The sequence below is a fragment of the Osmia bicornis genome, chromosome 3 (genome assembly GCF_907164935.1).
Source record: "Osmia bicornis bicornis chromosome 3, iOsmBic2.1, whole genome shotgun sequence".
NCBI classification, from domain to species: Eukaryota; Metazoa; Arthropoda; class Insecta; order Hymenoptera; family Megachilidae; genus Osmia; species Osmia bicornis.
In genome coordinates, this window is record NC_060218.1 from 8,791,063 (window position 1) to 8,811,439 (window position 20,377).

Genomic DNA, 20,377 nt, shown 5'->3' on the forward strand with positions numbered 1-20,377 from the left:
GCCTTTGAAGATTTTACAGGAATTGAATAATTCAGATTTGATTTATACGAATTTCTCTTTTTAAATATGATAAACTGTAATCATTGTTGACCTAATATTCTGTTTGGATGTGATACTATTAGGAAATCGACAACGTGAAACAGAAGGGAAGCACGTTTTTCGTCTGGTCCTCGAATAATCTGAATTCAACATTCGCAGAACATTGATATTTCCCTGGCATCCAACCGCTCTCCTCTGAATCGTTAAACGGTGAATTCTCACTCGATCGTTCGTCACGAATGCCAAGCCGCGTTATTGCGAACCTGATTTCGTGGGCGAGGCAACGAGGTCTCAGGATATTTCGATCTTCTCCATCTATTAGATTAGAATTGCTCTGGATTATAATTAAAACGTCGTTACTTATTCAGATCTAAGTTTCAAATTTTGAATCTTCTCAAAATAAGAAAGAAAGGATAGAGAATTTTATAGAAATTTATTGACTACCAGATTGAAGAGTCACGTTTGTTTCCAAGGTTCTCACGGTTAAAGTTCGCCGGTTTCCCTTCACAATTCACCATGTAAGACGAAGAAAATGATCAGAGAAGGAATCACGGTTTCATCGATTCTCAATACCATTTTACTTAACAATATCAACGTAGTACACATTTTCATCTGGAAAATCATCAGCTGTTTTCCCTTTGCAAAAGAGGAATCTTCACTTTACTAGCGCAAGAGCACATATAAGGGACAACGCGTGCCTTTTCTCAAGATTTTACCTATAACTCTCGATTTTTCCGAAGCAAACCACGATTTCTCTGTGCCCGTTTCTCGTGCAGGTCACAATGATCCGTTGACAGGGACTTTCATCTCTGTTTTCCTCTCTCCCTCGGGAGACATTGCCCCCGACAATTATCGTGCACTTGCGTGTGCATATTTTCTAGCGTAGGTGAAACCAATAACTTATGTAACTGAACACAAGTATCCTTTTCACCAAGGATTCTAATGCTGGTTTTCTGGAGAAGGGTCGCTACGAGAAAGTGTCTCTGTGAAAGTAGTCATGCTTCGAGATGATCTTGAAGATGAGACGGAGATGTAATTCGAAAAATCAGAAAGTGTGGTGTTATGGAAACCGATGATTTTGTCTCTGACGAGAGATCTTGGTGCTCGTTTGACAACAGGCAATTTTGTCGCGAAAGCTTGCAATTTATGTTTTCCCCAATTTGACAAGCTACCAAATAAACAGGCCACAGTGGGTCACATTGGATTTTGTGCCGCCGAATCGAGGTCTGATCGAACCGCATGATCTCGAGGCAAGCATCCGTTCACCTATTTCTAAATACGTTATCGTGCGATCCTCTACACTAGATTACGTGTACGCGAGGATTAAATTGAATCGATGAGAAAGTAGCGACGTATAACCACGACCTTTGACACGTTTTATGGCAAGAGAAACTACCATGTGCATCCTCCTACTGTTTGTTAGCCACGTCGACGTTCGATCACCTAAATCCTCTTAACAAGCCTCTTCTCCTTGAAATATATTCAACGATGTACAGAGATGCTTCTATTTCCTTGTTTGAGTCGAACCTCAAAAGGAAGTGGAATAGCTTTAGAGAGTTTGAAAGAACGAGGCTATACTTGTAAATAATCATTGAATAGATATAAAATTGTGGTTCTTGTAACTGTTGGTTATTCGCTTCGAAGTGTAACTTTATTGAAAATAATAATTAAAGAAGTTTAACAAGATATAACAGGAAACTGATTACTAAAATTGACGATGCTCCCTCGCAGAAGGAACGCAGTGAAGTGAGGAAAATAGCCTAAAAAATGACCCATGCCATAAAAAACGGGCAAGAAAGGAAAAGGTCAGAACCGAGGGTGTACGAGTACAAATGCAGAGACTATGCATTCGCACCAAATGTGCAAAGGTCAAAAATATCCCTTCCTTCGGACACCCAATTCTAAATATGCCTGCTCCTGCCAGTTTAGAACGATCAAAATACCCAAGCGTATTCCGAAGCTAAATCAACAGTAACATATATTTGATGTCACAAGAGCCCATAACTAAGGCGCGCAGGTTGGAAGATGGTGGGGGAACGCAGCGAGCTCTCCGCCAATCGCTGTCCACTTCTTCTGGGAATATCGCCAATCAGGGCGAAGATGCGTACTGGAGATGCGCGAAGAACGAAAACTGGTCTTTTCGCAGTTATGGACTCTTGTTACATTAAGTATAAAATCACTGTGAAAATACGAAAACAAAATCATAATATTCTAATCGTGGATCACAGATTAAAAAAGAGAATTTTATAAATAGCATAAATAATCATTAATATTCATTAAAATAATTATTACCAAGATATGCAGGACCTCTGACTGCAAGGAAAAAAGAAAGTCATTACATTGGAATGCGGTATCTAAAGAGTTAAACAACCACAAAGCCTCGTAAGAACCATCGATATTCCTAAGTCAAACATCCAGGAAGTCAGCTTTTCCTCATTCACACGTTTCCAGCATCTTCTTTGGAGCAAAGTCGAAAAGAAATTCAAATTTCGTGCCAGAAAGAGGAATGTATGCCGTCGTCTTCCCAGAGGAGGATGCTGTTGCAAGTAGGGTGGGGAAGAGGGAATCTCGAGAGATTAATAGCCTGAGGATCGTTCGATCTCGTGGAATCCGGCTGATTCGATCGGTAGAAAGCGTTTTCACTCGAAGCGGGATGTACGATCCGTGTCTATGATAATGAAATCGAGCGTTGGCCACGATAGAGAGGCTAGCAACCGCGGCGATTTCTCGTTAAATACGCTCGGAATCATTAAATTTAATCGCACGTTACGCGATTCGTGCGATCCGCCGGCTGCTTTTCACACTCGCTGCGTTTCCGCGCGGAAATTTGATGAACGAAGGGCAACAGCGAAGCAACTCGGAAGATTGTCAAGAGCTGGTTGCAATTATATATGATTTGTTTGTTAAATTTTACCGAAAGGATCGGTGCCAGGACAATTGTAAACTATCGATTCCCTCGGCCTCGACGGAGATCGGTGATGTGTCATTACGAGATTCCCGCTGTTAGAAGGCAAGGAACTTCTATAGGCTTGGTCCATAAACGACCTACTAACACAAATACCGTGCCTTTCTACGTTCTGGCCATACCCTCGGCACACCGGGACGTATTTACTCGCTACCTGCATCAATGAGTATGTACACATCGCGTACCGTCATTTCTTCCAACGCCACGTCGCGGTTACGTGGATCGACAAGGGAATTTAATGCAATCACCGAAGTATCGCAATTAATCTATAATTTACCGAGTACGAATGAGTCATAGATTTTCATCTACCTTTCACGCGAAAAATACCCTTACATTGTTCGATAAAGAGAAGGCAAGTGTTTCTTCCTGGGAACAAAAGTCGCCGATTCCTTTCCCACAATACGCATTAAGATCGTGGAAAAGTGTTGGTTGACACACGTGGAAAAAGGGTGTATCCGCACGATTCGGCGTTAGTTTATGCCAGTATCGATTGCACATCATTGATTAGCAAAAAACAATCTGCGTTACGTAACTAGAGAAATTTCTCTAATGTAGAGTAAATTAAGTAGCGCCGTATTTGATTACATAAAGATATTAATGAAGTTTGTATTAGAGATTGATCGCTTTCATTAAATGTTCATTATATGAAATTTCAATCATTATAGATTTGTGATTAACTAAATAATAAATTTGAAGTTCCCATCAGATTTCCTTACAGAATTTCCCCCCAAAAATCCAATCCTTTGGATCCAGACTTATCCTTTCCCAACGATTAACATCCACCCACGCGTTGTGGAAGGTCCTTACCAGCTCCTTCGAACATCCTCATAGATCATACAGATCTATTGCTAGATCTAGAAACAGAAAAAGTTCAGTTTGATTTAAGTTGTTGAAGAAAGCGTAAGAAGAACAGGAGACGATAACGAGCCGGGTGCAGGCTCGAAAGTAAGACCGAAACGAAAGGAACAGAGGGACAGATAATAAATTCGATGCAAATTGCAGCTGAGGCAGTACAAAGGGGTCGATTAGCATGCTAGCCGACTACGTGTTTCGTGTCGACCGATTACCCGAAGTGGTGTTGGTAGAACGAGTCAGTGTGCCGACCCGTTATGGGCCTCGGGCTATGTGGTTTTCGATGGGACGACACGGCCCACATCTGGACCCACGTGCACAAAACACCAAGTTGGTCAGGTTGAAGAACCGACAGGTTGATTCGAGTCAATATTTGGTTAACAGTCTATCGATTGATAAATAGGTGATAAGTGGGTCGTTGAAATCTACAGCTGGAAATTTACATTACGTTAATCGCGCGCTAAAAATTGCCGATACATTTGATTTTGGAAAAATTTCGCTTATTGGGCTTTCCAATCGTGTCTAGACTCGAGAAAGGCTGAGGAACAAATAAATATACGGTCGCGCTTCGGCACCGATGGCTGCCGCCAATGTTTACACAGATAAGAGGGATTATCCTTTTCTCGAGCACGGTACTAATATTGCCGGTTTCTCCTGTATCCTATGCCTCCGATAGACCTCGCCTTTCAAACATGTTATTTACAGCGAAATTAAATTTACTGAATGTTAATTAATAGAGAAAATATTTGGATAAGTTTCCGATACCGTGGTAAGAAATTTTTGTACAATTTTGGGACTACGTATGCGCTATTCGATACTGCGCATGCACAGAACCTAACCTAATTTAACCTAACCTTACCACGATATCTCGAAAACGGTAAGACATCCAGCTCTGAAACCAACTTTAATCGGTTTCTTGTAGTCAATTTAGGTTATATACCGAACCTGAGTTCGCAATTTTGGTGGGGCCATTCGGAAACACAGTCAAATATTTTTGCATACTTGATTTGGAAATTACAAAAATGAAAGATTTTATAGTGTATTTCTTTTCCGTTACTTATTTATAGTACTCGGTGTATTTGTTTAACAAATAAATAAGAAATGTGATAAATGAGTCGCCACAATTTAAAAGACAAATAAAGAGCGGTGGTTAAAGATACACACCTTTTTCTGACCACGGTAAAAGTAGCACGAAAATGCTTTCTGTCTTCAGCATCTATCCTCTATTACTGCATATAATCAGTCGCATAAATATTTACGCCGTATATTATGGTCGACGAACACGAAAACGTTAACTTTCCCTATAGTAAGGCGTGTTCACATTACAGAAGTGCATCATAGACACATTAAACAGATTTTCACTTTGGAAAAGCTTTGAATGGAACGTTAGGAATGATGTTTTACAATTCTAATCGCACCTTAAAAAAGCGCTATTAGTGTAAGGAATTAATAATCTTAGAAACATGGACAATGATTTTGAATAAGTAATAGAAAAATGAATTTTGATTGAATGCAAGTTTGTATTTTTGAAGGATACAAATTGTGAAAGTGTTTTCCTCTCACCGAGCCAAGTGAGATCCATGCACTTTCATCGAACGTGTAAACCACGCCTTGATATTTGTATCATCAATGACAAGCGATGACTAAAGTGACGATAAGCTGAGGATTGACGTATTAATTGATTCGATCATAGCTGCGTATCGTTCAATTAATGAAACAGTCTGGAGAATTTATGAGAATATTGAACTTGCCTTTATAAAGCCAAAATACCGTGCGTCGCCGACTCTCCGGACAGATCCTTGGCATCTACATATAAGGGAGTATAGTGCGAGGAAGACTCTGAAGGCCGAGGAAAAAGTTTCGAAGTCCCTATTTCGAAACAAGAATTGGTAGTTTCAAGAGTTCAAATGTTAATTCCCTAATAATTTAACGAAATCTTACCAACAAAATTACGAAATCTATCTTCCCCTCGTATCTTCGGAAATTAATAACAGCCCCGATCGTAAAAATTACCTATCAATTATTCACCTTGCTCGATCAGGGTATGTGCACTTGCAAAACGCGTAATTAATAACGAATCAAAGCTTCGTCTGGCAACAATTAATGATACCGTGTAACCTAAATATCTTCTACTCACTTTCTAATACCTCTCGAGGATTCACCAGTGGTTCGCTCGAGGGGAATGAATGCCCCAGGATTATTAACGGTCTCATCCGGTATCATCGATCTTTCGTTCGAGATCGAATCGATCCACCATTGTTTCGATAGTTGGAAATTATTAAAGATCTTTCTAATTTTTTGGTTACCATTTTTCTCTGGCTACCATTATCCTATTAGATTATTCTTGCAATGATTTCGACACCTCGCGGTTTTTTTTCACCGCTTCTTTAAAACAAAACAAAAAGATACTAATTACGGAGAATGCTCAAGTGGGTCATGGACCGCAGACACAAGAAACGTAAATCTAATGAGTTCAAAGTGATCGTGGCGAGATTCAGCCTCTCTAACAGTAGCTGGATACAAAGGTAAAAGGTGCTTTGGGTGCTGGCTAACCGGAAACTGTCGATAATTGTTGGCTTGATGCATGATAACGCTCGAATGGTCTCTTTTCAATTTACTGATGCAATCGAGTTTCCAGAAAAATTCTGCTTCTTTCTCGCATTTCACTTGTTTCATAAATGCAACGATGCATTTAAGAAATGCAAGTGCACTTTTTTTAAGAGCCAAGGTGCAAAATGGAAGCTTCGCTATTCTGAGATTCTGAAATCCTATGGAGCTAAAATTCCAGAATTCCAATACCTAACATAGCTAGAAAAATTAAAAGACTTGGTCCACCTTAGTGTGAAATTCTAGTCGGACCATTATTGACTGCGCTATTTTCGATGAGAAGAATTATCAAGCAGGGTCTGGAGAATTTACTGAAAGTTTCACCGATCAACTGGCGAACGAAAGGGGACCTTTCGAGGGCAGCAGGCTCTTGCCTTTCCTTCCTCGCGCGTAACAATCTCATTGTTTCATTGTACGTCGTACAAGGCTTCCTATTTCGAGGCGGATGCGAGCTCGTCGTCCCGTAACACTCGTTTCTCAGCTCTCGGAGCCGAACTCGTAACGGTCCGTGGATCGATTTTTCATCTGACGATGGGTAACGAAAAACAAGAAAAAGAAAAATGACAATGCGAGATAAAAAAAAGAAGAAAATCTGCGAGAGATTCAACTGGAGATGTTCACGGTTCGTAGTTACGTCAGAATCATTTGAAATATTTTCCTGAATCCTTCAGAATATTAATTACTATCGATTCTTGGCATTCTTTTAAACCTTACTCTATGCAATTATTTTTGAAAAGTGCTAATTTTAGAGTACGTATACCTGTCCGATGATGAATTTTAAAAACGTAACACGCGCGAGGAATTACGTTAGAACGATCACGGAACAGTGCAGACAACTATGAAATCTAACGGTGGATAGGTGAATAAGAACAAGATATAAAAGAGGAACGATTTCAGCTTCGCGAAACGCCTCGCGAGCGTATTACGAAATTCAGTTTCCATGAAACGATTCGTTCCCGATTTACTGGAACGAGCGCGATAAGAGATACGAAACAAGCTATATGTATTTCGCTTATCGTTCGAATACCGTGCATGCGTTCAGCTGTTGAATCTAAGCGCCGCTAATCGTTCGAAAAATTTGACCGTGTCCTAGATCGGTTTCCCCTATTCAACGAATTGTCACATCCTTGATCTTCCTGTTTTCTTCGCTATCTTTTCACCGGCTCATTTACCTCGCTATTTATTAGCATAGCGGAACTGTAGTACACACGCCATTGCACTTCGTGCCTGCTCTTCTTTCGTAACTAATGACACGTGAAAATAAATTTCATGCCGTTTGATTTGTAATTTGTAATGGTCTGTTTACCAGGTGCACGTTAACTTATTTTTGTAAACGAAAAATTAAGTAACTATCAAAGGATCATATTTTGGTTATAATCTTTGGATAAAACGTACAAAATTATAAATTCCTCTGTCCAGGTAATATTTACATGCCGAGGTGAATCAGGGAAGTTGAAAGTCATGTTTAAAGTCCGATTAGCGGTTATCAGTAGCTAACACCGCGTATTGTTATCGAGTTAATGAAACCTCAAAATAGAAACTCGTTATGAACGAGATGAATTATTCATGGACGACTGTTTTAAGTGTCTATGCGAAGCTGACTTTCGATGACTTTCTTCTTTTCGGGTAATTAGTGGACAGAATATAACCAGCTGCTTAAATAATGAAATAATGCAACTGCATTTCCGCCCGTTCTTATCTTTTGTTGAAAGTCTTGTTTAGTTAGCACATTTTCATTTTCTTCTAAACAGAAAAAATCTTCTTGGAAAAATGATATAAAACAGTTAAACTGGTAATGTTTTTAAAATAACGCCCTGGTAAATGTACGCGTTCAAGAAATATCCGAGTTTCCACGATGGCTGTAATTCACTGGAACGCTTCAAAGCGTCCAACCAGAACCGACCGCAAACCCGGATTATTATCAAAACGATCGTCTAATGAAAACGGTGATACAGAGTGTACAAAGGTAGAATGTGAAGCTGCTCGTTATCGATACCCCCTGATAGGATGCACGAAGCTAATGAGATGTATCGGGGACAAATTCCGATCTGCGTACCAGGGGAACCAGTTTATCTCGAAAGTTTCGCGTATCGGGATCAAGCTGCATGGCCGATCTATGCCGGACCTCAAGATCGCCTCCAATTATTTCGGCGCGACCCCTCGAACCAGTAATTTTGAAAAATTTCTTTCACCCGCGATTAAGTTCCGCGATAATAATTCATTTACAATTTTACAGCACGCGAACTAATTACCGCCTTGACCTTTAAATTTTTCACTCAAGTGAGCACGAAAAGAAAACAAATATCGAAGTCAAAATGGAAATTCTTGGGAAGGTTTCTCGGAAAGATCGAAGATTGCGGAATCGAACAAGCTAGCGGAAGTTCGCGAAACGATTCAGCGAGATCGTTGGGCGAAGAATTCGAACGGGTGAACGGAAACGGCGAGCGTGAAAAACGGCTTGTGTTTTCCTGGTGCACGCACATGGCTGACAGCCACACACCGTGTTAATCCACGGATGTTTGAAAAGCTCACGGGATAATTCGCCGCTGGATAGTACAGCGATAATTATGGCACTGTTCGAGTAGTTTGCGGTATAAATCATGTGGAAAATGGAACGGTAGCTCGTTTACGAATAGAGCCTGGCTTTAGAATTACTCTGAATGGATATGGCGCTCTTGAGAAATATCGGTTGCAATCTTTGAGAAGGGAAGGAACTGTTTTCTTGAAATACGTTCCCACACGCAATCGACTAAAGGGATGTGATGTAAATCTTTCGATAAAAATTCAAGATTACTTAACGCTTTCATGGTCATACGTAGGTTCGCTTAAAGATGCATGATTCATCTAGAAAATAAGATCAGTTACGTTTGTTATTCATGGTCCAAGGATCTTTTCTTTTATTTTCGATAGATAAGTCTCTTCTAATCAAATAAGTAGAAAGTAAAGATCTTTGAAAAACAGAGAATGTTCTCGTTGGCCGAAGAAATCGCAGCGTCCATTGGTTGAAAACACTCGCGGCGCTTTTCGAAACAATCAAGGCCAGACCTTTCGCCGTGGAAGCTGCAGAAGAAGGCGTATCCTCCGTCGATTCCTGGGCACAGGTGGATCGAAGGCACGGCCGATGGGCCTGCGAATTGGGTCAGTGATTCTCGTATGAATCGAACGGAGAACCTCTCTCTGGCTCGATAGAAAGTCTAGTGTCGATGACTTTTTTCTGACACCAAAGTGAAAATCAACAAAGAAAATTCAGGAACTAAACGATAAATTGCAGAATGGTTAAAAAATTTTTAATCCATTTTGACACGAAGAATTTGCACTTTTTTTTGAACGAGCCTGTAACATAGTAGCGAAGGTGTTACACACGAAGCATGACCAGTGCCACGTGAGCTGTCGGATGCACGTGACCGACAGCGTGTCAGAGAGTCAAGCAAACGGATAGACAGACGGATATACACGGTTCCCTTGGCCACGCAACAAACCGCTTCTTGCATCTTTCGACCGAGCGACGATTTGCGTCACGACACGAGCCGAGAATGGAGCCGACCTGAATGCACTCCGCGCAATTATTGGGTCAACATCTTGGCAACCATGGTTGCGAGATGTACAATATTTATTTAGTTTTTACTTTCCTCTTGATTTCAATGATCCGACAAGTAATCGGAGAATCGGTGTTGATTAACCCTTTCGCATCTACGACGAGATAACTCGTCCAAAGATTCTGATGAAAATCAATTCACCAATCACTTTGTCATATATTTTTTTACACAAGGAAGGGTTTTTAAGCGTCCGTCTCCGATTGTTTTCATTTTTGGATGTTTTAAAGGACTGAAAAATAAGATATACGTATTTCTTTTATTTTTTCCCGTTTTCATATTTAGGGGTTGAAACGACCCCCTAAAGTTTCGGCTACAATAGGCTATCTCGGAAACTATCATAGATAGAAGAAAACTTTTGAAGGAAAAGTTTCATGGTTTTTTACGAACATATAAAAACCGTTCCTTGTCAGATATTTATAAATTCCAACAAAGGTGAGTGACATTACACTGACATTAACCTGGATTATGAATATTCAGTTCACCGTATTTGTATACACTTCGATAATTATTCCTGCTCTGGCATTATGAAACAAACGAAATATAATTTTATTATCGTGTGAATAGAGTACGATACACTGAATCAGCACTTTGGGTACGTTCCCACAATTTATTGTGACCCCGATGATCGAGCGTTTAATTAGAAAACGAGTGGCTATATTGTTATTGATGAAATTTGAAATTTAAAATTATCAAAGTGGGTAATAAATTTATCGAGTTTTATTATTGATTCATACGTTGTCGTTGTTCTTAAATTCGTATCATTCGGTTTATGGTTGTTAGCATAACAGTCGCAGAACAACGAGCACTTCCTGTTATTGGCTTTCTCTAATTTGCACCTACGCCGGAAGACTGCTCGTTTTTCCACGAAAGTAGCGTGAACTTCGTTTCCACTGAACGAATCGTGGAACGCAGAAATATAGCTAAATATAGGAAGGTTCATTTTCACTCTCTATTCCTCCATTTCAAACGTAATCAAACATCGAGTTAATTAATTATCGTTCAGCTGATATTTCTAGTTTGAAAATGTCACGGCAGAAGTCTTGATATTTTGTGAACATTAAAAGTCACGTTTTTAGAACATTGGAAGAACAAAAATGTTCGTATGATTTTCAATGTCACGCGAAAACATGAAATTTCCCATCGTGACAGTAACATGTCGCGTGAAATTGTACCTTAAGGTCGAAACGTGACAACGAGTCTTGTCAGGGTCGTTCTCCCCTCTAATCTCGTATCTGATTCCAATCGACTCCAACTCGAAATGTCACTTGAAAAACGAGAATGGCACTTTTAACAGTGCAAAATATACAGGGCGTACTATTTTATTCAAAAGTAGAATTACATTCTTTGATCATCTCCAACGCTCTGAAAAAAAAATGAAAATAAGAACAATCATATTTAGAAAGTTATTAGAAAAAACTAGAGCTGAATTTTCGCTCCTTTCCTCGCTGAAAGAAAATAAATTTCTCTAAGAATCCTTGATTTCAGCAAGAATTTTTGAAGCGACCAACTTTAGCCTCGATCCGTTTTATCAAGGACCATTAATCTCGTGGACCACGAGAGTTCGTGGCAAAAAGCTATCCGAACACGGCGGTTCAGCAAAACGACGAGCCGCAATCGATCACGATCCGTGATATCACCGAGTCGCACACAGCAGTACTTACCCGCCAGAAGGACGAAGATTAAAACGATACATTATCGTGCGATGGAGTCGGAAGAAGGATTCGTTGGCTGGTCGAAGCCACTTGACGAAGTGGAGTAGCGAGCAATACCGTTAAATGCAGTCCTCGTATCCGCGATTGCCTTTTGCTTCTCTTTCCGCGGCCTTTTTCGATCAGGGACAACGTGTCTGGCTCGGTTCGGCGATTACACTGTTCGACGGACATACGAACTCCCAATGTTCAAGATATTTCTTAAAAATTTTTAATTAATCAAAAAAAAAAAAAGAGAAAATTGTTTTTTCTATCGTGTACTATTTAGAAATCGAAACCATTCGCTGCTCGTTCATTTACATATACCTACTAGGAAATTTAGCATTGTCTTCGTTGTAACGAGGAAGAAAAAGTGTCTTGTAAACCGTAGACGGCGGCACGTTTTCACAAACCAGCATTTACGAGCGGATAATTAACGTTTCACGGTGGCCATGCATATAAGAAGGAAAAGTAGCGGTTGCATGGTGCTCAAAACGATTCCGAAAGAAGTTAACGTCGCAATGCGTTGATAGCACTGTTACCGGTTCCCACGATTGAACACTTTCTCTCTCGAACCTGCTCCATTCTCTGAATGCACAGGATTTCATGTCCCTCTGTGCTTGGGACATGCAAAACAAACGCATTCCTAATCGTTGAGTCGATTCTCCGTTTCCTGTAAGATTTTACTTAACAAAATTTCAAAGATGAACTTAAAAATTTGAATTATGGAATTTTCAAACATTATATTTTGAATATTCAATGTTTTATAGCCCCACTTCGAAGGATTACGATTTGAATCTTCCATCTTCAAAACGTTACTTAATTATTCTAACACGAAGTCTATGGATTAACAGAAACACTTTCTAACCGTGCGTCTTAGAAAACCCCGTTTCAAAATGTCCAAGCGGTTGGTTACATAAGAAAACCAGACTGACCTTTCCAACATCGAACGCTAAAAACTTGAAGCTTAACGGTTGAATTATCTCCGCGATACTCGGGACGGTATTATATCATAAAACTCTCTAACGTGGAACGATGAAAAATTACGTTCATCAAGAAAACCCTTGCGTAGGAACTCCACCACCCTCGAATCTTTAAACATGCCAACGCAAATGTTGATTGCGAAAAACTCATTGAGCAAGTGAGAGTAATCATCTTCTATTTTCATCAGCCGATGCATCAGAGCCTTGCATTCTCTCGTCGGTGCGTAGGGTTAAAGTTTCCAGACGATTTCTAACAAATATCAAATCATAATAATATTTAAATATCGAAAGCTTCGAAATTTCAGATCGTACCCAATATTTAGGAAAGCTGATATTAATTATGCTTAATGGTAGTCGATTGGGATTGTCATGGATCCAGGGTAAACGGCTTCGCCCACGGCGGAAAGTGAGATTTCCCCTTTTCGATCGAACGCCAACTGGGTTACGTTGTCCAGCGTGATCGTTGAAACTTGCGACACGTTTTTCTTCAGGGTCAGCGTGTCGGCGGCTTGGCGAAACCTTACGTTGCACCGTATGCGTGGTCACGTTCGATGCTAGACGAGGATCTGCTCGAAATTCGTACGAGCCTGGAAGCTTAGAGCGTGACGTGGAAGCAGTGAAATAAAACGTACATAGTCGTGCCGAACGGTATATTTCCATGGAATCTTTTTTGTCTACCATCAGGATCAGCTTTGTACCTTTTCCTCTTTCGTCACGCGAATATGATTTATTTATACTTTCCTGAAGTGATCCTACGTTATTTGGGCAAAAATGGTTATTTGATGGTTCTCGAAGTATATTCAGTCATTTTGCATTTTGATAAGTGGGAATTGTTAATGGCCATTGAGGAATAATATGACCCTGTTGGCGTGGACCATAAAATGGCCCTCGTTGGCCCCAGGCCAGAACGTCTGGGAAAGAAGGGCGTCTCGAAGCCGACCAGCTGACCTAATGCACCTGAACGAGGATGACCTCGAACCATGAAAGTACATCGGTCCCGATTGGTGGAATACCGAGAATTGGCCACCGTTGTATAACCGGATGTCATCTGGTTCGGTCACTGTCAACTTTTGACCGTCCACTTCTGATACGCCCAGTGCAACTATCTCGACACGATTTACTCCTGCTTGCTTATCTTACTAATAAGATTTTAGTTCATTTATTTTTATTAATAATTAACTCTTTGCACTTGTGATAATTAAAAAATTATCGATGTATGTATATTTGTTAATTACATAATGTTCTAAAAACAGATAACTGAGATATAATTATGTAAATATCAATCGAAAGTAACATGAATACTGGGAAATTGAAAATAGACTCATCTTGCTTTATAACTGACGTTTAAATTAAATCCGAACTGATGAAATTAATGACAACAGACGGTTGCAGATTTGCTAATCAAATGACGAAATTTTTTAAGGAACCCGTTTGATTATGCATTCATATACATAAATCGAGACGATGGTTTAATAAATATTAATTTATTTTGAATATTTCGCGATATGATCTCTGTACACGTGGCTTATTAATGACATTTTAAAAATATAAACAAAAATGTTGTGAACAAAGAATTCATTAATTACTATAGAGAAATGGTCAGAATACGATCATTTCATTTCTCTGTTATAGATAATTGTGATTGTAAGTTATATCTTCAAAAGCACTCTGAATGGTGATGTAACAGTGATTGCAATGGTACTAAAAGCTAACGGGTAACGAAGTGAACAGGTGAGACAGGTAGGGCAAGTCGGGTCAAGAAGACGGCCATTCAAGACGAACGAAATTCTGGGAAATCGTTGAACTCGACAAATCGAGCATGACGAATAAATGAAACAGCGCAGAAACAATCTTCTCGATCGAGTATCGAGATTCGTTTAAAGGCACTTCTATGAGAAAAAGAAATCAAAACACTAGATTTTCCTGCAATAATCGCAATCTTCAATTTGAATAATTATTTTAATTCAAAAAATTCAAATTTCAACCACTTAAAAAAATAAAATTTCAGTAAAAAGTATTACTTTCAATTTCTTATAAACACCTGTATCGATTTCCTTGGTTCAGGAATAAATTCACCGTATTCGATGCACCCAGTGCACGATATTACACGAACTCTTCAGGGTGATCGGTGTGCGTGTACATTACAGATGATTATTCTTCGTGTGCGTGCACGTGGCACGAGCCGAGAAACGGAAGAGTAGATATTCTCGCGAAGAGAAGAAAGGAGTCGGTCAGATAACTGTACGTCTCGGCCTCCGGACGACATCTTCAGCATCGAAGCCTGAGACCTCTTCTTCTCTCGTTCCCATACGTATCTATACCTTATTCAACGTTTCACGATCGCAACGTTTGTCTCGCTTCAATCATCGTTCCATTTCTGTCCGTTCACCGGTTTACTTACTCCGAAGCATCGTGGAATTCGAGGTCTCACTCTAAAACGACGGTATACTTTGTTGTTCTGAGAACGACGCCTCAATGGTGTTAATATTACACCGATTGCTGATGTGTTTATGCATTCAGGTTGATAGCGTTATTATTTCGCTGGTTTCTTTCGAAAAAGTTGACTGACACAGTAGAATTATGTGCCATGTACCAATTAGTATAGTACATATTAATTGGAATTGTCAATATGTTAATTATTATTCGAACAAAACTACTCGATGACCAAATATAGCCTCTTAGGAATTATTCCCTGAGGACTTACGTTCACCACCCACAGCTTCCTTTCTCAAAGATGCTATTATGTATCCTTGACCAATGAATTACACCTTTTTCCATAGGATGGTAAAAAGTGCTAATGCGTCTTTGATGGAAATGTCAGTATCATTAGAGGATCACAAGGGAATTTACACATTTCATAGAATTTATTTCAATTTCATTTCAAATTTTGAACCTGCAAAAAATAGATTAGCCAAAATTTTCATTATTTACAGAGGATAATTTTAATATATTTTTTCCTTCTTCTTTTTGCAGATAATGGATCGTTAACAGAAATTAGAGCACCTAGGATAGAAAGGGATCTAGAGGGTAAGTCTCTTGTCCTTTAATCATGCCTGCATCCACAACTCGTATCCTGCTAACGGAATTGCACTCGAATGGAACTCCAATTCTCTCGTCCTGAAATTAATACATTTCGTTGCTCGTGTTCTATTGGCCTATTATTCACAACGAAGACCGCGTTCAAGCGCAATTCTACCGGCAACAACAACAATTCTCTCTCGCTTTCTATCTTTCTTTCTCTGCTGTTTGGCCTTTCTATTTTCACATCAACACCAATCGTTCGATCTTTAACTGAAAAAATAAAAAAAATAAAATATCGTGATGTGCGTGTTGACGCGAGGTGCGGCCGTGTATATAATAATTGAAGTATATACTATTGTTACGAAATATGTGTTTCTCTCTGTGTAGTTGCGTGTCTATTTTCGTTTCTCTCTTGTCCGCACAATTTTGCGTTCCGTTTTCTCTGGGTACATGGGCTGGAATCCTGATTTACTATTGCCTCGAGGGACTTGATAAATCAAAATCATCGAGATACAAAAATGAAAAATTTTGATATTTCTGATATTAGTCATGTACACTTATCAATTTACAATTAATAAGTACCTATTAATTCTGAAAATACCAAAATAGAGATTTCACTTTCAATGATATCCTGAAGGCTGTAAGAAGTCCACAGTACAGACGTCAGTCGGTGTCAAAAAAATGCGAATAGCCGTGATGAATATGATACACTTTCACTTATTTAGGCGTGAAATTCATTTCGCGGTTCGTTCGTGTCTGCAGAAAATTATGATCACCTCTTTTGTCGAATAGAACGAAAGGTATGTCGAGCGAGTTGTCAGGTCCCTCGAGATGTAGATACGTACATAAAGCTAACGTGTTCGATCGTTCGCGATCAGGACCGTGTCGTTTCTCTGGAACGAAACGATTCGTTCGTGAACGCGCGACGATCGGAAATCGATACTCGTGACAGGGTAACGGGGACGTAGCAGGTGCTCTAGGCTACCAACAGGATGACTCGTCTACTAAGATCGTCTGTCTCTTTTTTTCTGTTTCTGTTACTGCTCCCGCCTGCTCCTCGCCTCTTCAACTCTTCTCAACAACTGGATGCCGTCTGCCTCCAACGTCCGCCCGCCACTCCGTCTCTCCGACGACCTACATTATCTAAACTAAATGCGAATAAATAAAAAAATAATAAAAAATACATGTATTCGAATCAACCGATCGCTCGATTGGCTGAACCGACACGACACGGACGAATTAACCACGAATTAACTGTGACTGGACATTCGTTAAATCGAATTCTGACTGCTCGTGCTTCCCCCCATTCGGCTATCGTCCCCCTCGTTTCCGGTGTTTTTTAACGATCCTGAATCTTTCCATGCTCGATGATTATCCTAGGAGTAACCACGGTCCTCCTAGTCTCGGCACGACCCGGTAAATCTGTTCCCCCGCTCGGTCTGCTAACGAAAACCGCGAGAACGTTCGTCCAGGACGGCGCTAGTACAGAGTTTGCTACCCAAGTAGTGGGTACCACCCTGGACAATGGTCGTCTGTACGCTAGGATACTGTCCACCTCGAGTAGGGTGTTCTACGAGAAGGATCCCGCACCTGATTCACCCACTCCCTACGTAGTTTATCCGTCAAGGACACCCAGCGACGATTGGCAGCTTAGAGTAGCCTTGGATAACGCTCCGATCAAGGTGTTGAAGGATATCGAAGATGCAAAGGATGGCGAGAGCGACGAGAAGAGTTCCGAAGACAGCGAGAAAGCTGCGACAAAATTGGATGAACTTTCTAGAGAGAATGACATATTCAGTAGAAGAGAGCCGAATTCGGATCCCCAAAGATTCAAACCTGCGAAGGTTAAACCAGCGGATAATCTACCGACCTACACCGTGAAGCACGAGTACGTGGGGAGTAGTTTCGATAACTTTGAAGAGGATCAACCGAAGAGCTTTAGGCCCAGAGTGCCGAAGATCTTCAAGCCCCAGCCGAAAGCTGCAGTGCAGAAGAAGCTGGACACGAAACCACTGGCGACGGTAACCTATCATGGTTTCGCTGATTTTACAACTACCGTCGGTGAAACGGTGATTGTCTTCTCGCCAAGTACATCACCTGCTCCTGCAGGTCGTCCAGCGACTACCATCAAGGGAGACGCGACCTTGAGGCCAGATGATGGGATCGCTGTCGTGCAAATCAGACCCACCAGCGTCGTAGCTGGTCAAGAGAAGACTATGCATCATCCTGGACGTAAATCTGATCCGAAGAGCGAAACGGGTGATCCTCTTCTGGACGCCATCAACAGAGCCAACATTCAGCCCAGTGTCACGGAAGACTTTGAAGTTGAGTCCACTACCACGTCCACTGAGCCATTGCTCTTGATACCAGACGTGGAGACTGCTTCTCTGAAACCAACAGGACTCCTCAAAGTCTTGGATTCAACTACTTCCAAGGATGGCATCACTACGCATTATAAGAGTCTGATTTATGGCACTTATATTGGTACAAACTATGCACAGATCATTCATACGTCATCGAATGTATATTTCTTCCCTGATGAAGCAACTGCTAGTTATGGTACCGGAGATACTACCTTGGATTATGGAACCACTGGCACAGAGGAGCCAGAAAGTGAACAGGACACTACGCTTGAGATGACGACAGGTACTACACCCAGGGTGATCACCACTACCGAGGAAGCTCCTCCTGAAATGAACGAATTAACCACTCCGCTCAGAGGCACCACTGACAGTGTGTTGACAACCCTGAAGGACATCTTGGAGAGTGCCAGAAGGGTCCTAGGTACTACTGAATCAGCAGCACCAACCTTGGACGATGAGATTCCTAATGATATAGTCCCTGGGGATCCTCAGGGTCGAAGCATCAAGGGAGGCAGCTCTAATAATATCCTTGGACACAAGGGTGGCAAGGATAATGTGTTCCGTGAACCCGAAGAGAAGATTACCCTTGCTACCAAGCTTCTTCCATCTACAGTATACAAAACGTTCACTTATTTCACCACGTTCTTCATCCCCGACGGTGATCAGACCACGACTTCAATACGTTCTAGAGAAGTGGTGTCTTCAGAGGTCAGCTATTTAACGGAATTGATTCTACCTAGTGCAACTGTGACTTCTGTCCTTCCAACAGCAGTTACTGGACCACCAAAGACAACGACAACTCCTAGTTTGATCAGTGCGGTTGAAGAAGAGCAAACTACTAAACAGGATGAGGAAATAGAACTGATATTCAAGACTCTGTACACGACGTACACGTATTTGACGACCTTCTTCCAGGAGAGTTCATCCAGTATCTCCAGTCGTGAAGTTGTTGAAACGAATGTGATCACACAGACCGTTGGTCCCAATGGAGTGTCTGCCGTGGTTGCTGGCTTGTTCGGAAAGGACGAGTCCAGTCTAATAGCGCCAACAAAGATCTCGGACAGTGTTCTACCTTCGACAACTCCACAACGCGAAGAAGGTACTGAGAAGTACCCAACCACCTTGGAACAGACGACTGAGGAAACTCTGACCACCTTGCAGGAGCAGGACACCACCACCGATCATAATATTCCCACGGAAGCAGCAGCCAACAAAGACTTCGAAGATACTAAGCAAACTGTTCCTGAGATTGAACCAAGTCCAACTCCAGCCTTGCCAACGCAAGAAGTCAAGGAACAGATCAAGACATATTACACCACGTACACCTACTTCACCACCATTTTCGTTGACGATGAGACCGAGATTGAAACGAGAACCGAGGTGTTTACCAATGTTGTCACTGAAACTATTCAGCCAACTGCAGTGGTACCAGTCGTTCAAGAAACCCTGAAGCCAACCACACCAAAGGCAGACTCTGTTGACAAACCAGCTGTTCCTCCAGAGATCCTAGCCTATCTGGAAGCTCTTCAAAGGCAGAAGTCTCAGGAAGAGGCTCTTCTTTTAGCAAAGAAGGTGCAGCATGGGTCTAGTACTCCTGAAGAAGCTGCAACAGTAGCCGAGATGAAGGCAGAGACAACAGTGGAATACCCTACCACTCAGGAATCCACTACTGAGAAGATTGATCTGTTTCGTGGATTTGAAGTAAACGCTCAAGTAACACCGAATCCTCCAATGGAAGGAGAAGTGTTAGGATCCATGATCACTGATGTAGTCTCTTCTTCAAGTTCCGGAGGTGGTACGCTGTTGGATGTGATGGATAAGAGAAACGCTGTTCCAGAAGATCAGGAACTATCTGAATCGAATCATCACGATGTAGAACCTGCTCCGACTCTTCTTCTTCAGACCAGTTACACGACCTTTACTTATTTCACGACGATGTACAAGGGTGAGGAATCAAACGTCGTAAGTCGTCTGGAAACTGTCACCAACGTCGTGACTGAGACCATCAGACCAACTGCTGTGGTACCCATGGAGACGAGTACTTTGCCAGTCACTTACTTCACCACGTTCACTTATTGGACGACCTTCTACAAAGGTGGCGACACTGTCACCACCAGCCGAGAGGAAACTGTCAGCAACGTGGTGACACCAGGTGTCGCACCCACTCCTACCGTCGAGCTAGGTGTCATTATGACTTACAGACCAACTACATCCTTCTCCGAAGATGATTCTGTCGATGACAAAAAATCCAAGATCACTGCTG

At 41.2% G+C, this 20,377-nt stretch overlaps 1 protein-coding gene across 1 annotated transcript in view; it reads left to right on the plus strand.

The window, feature by feature from the left end:
• LOC114872502 overlaps window positions 1–20,377 on the plus strand; it is a 56,226-nt gene that overhangs the window by 18,038 nt on the left and 17,811 nt on the right. Inside the window, 1 exon segment of the mRNA XM_046285130.1 lies at window positions 15,704–15,757. Within this exon segment, the coding sequence (XP_046141086.1) occupies window positions 15,704–15,757 (54 nt within the window).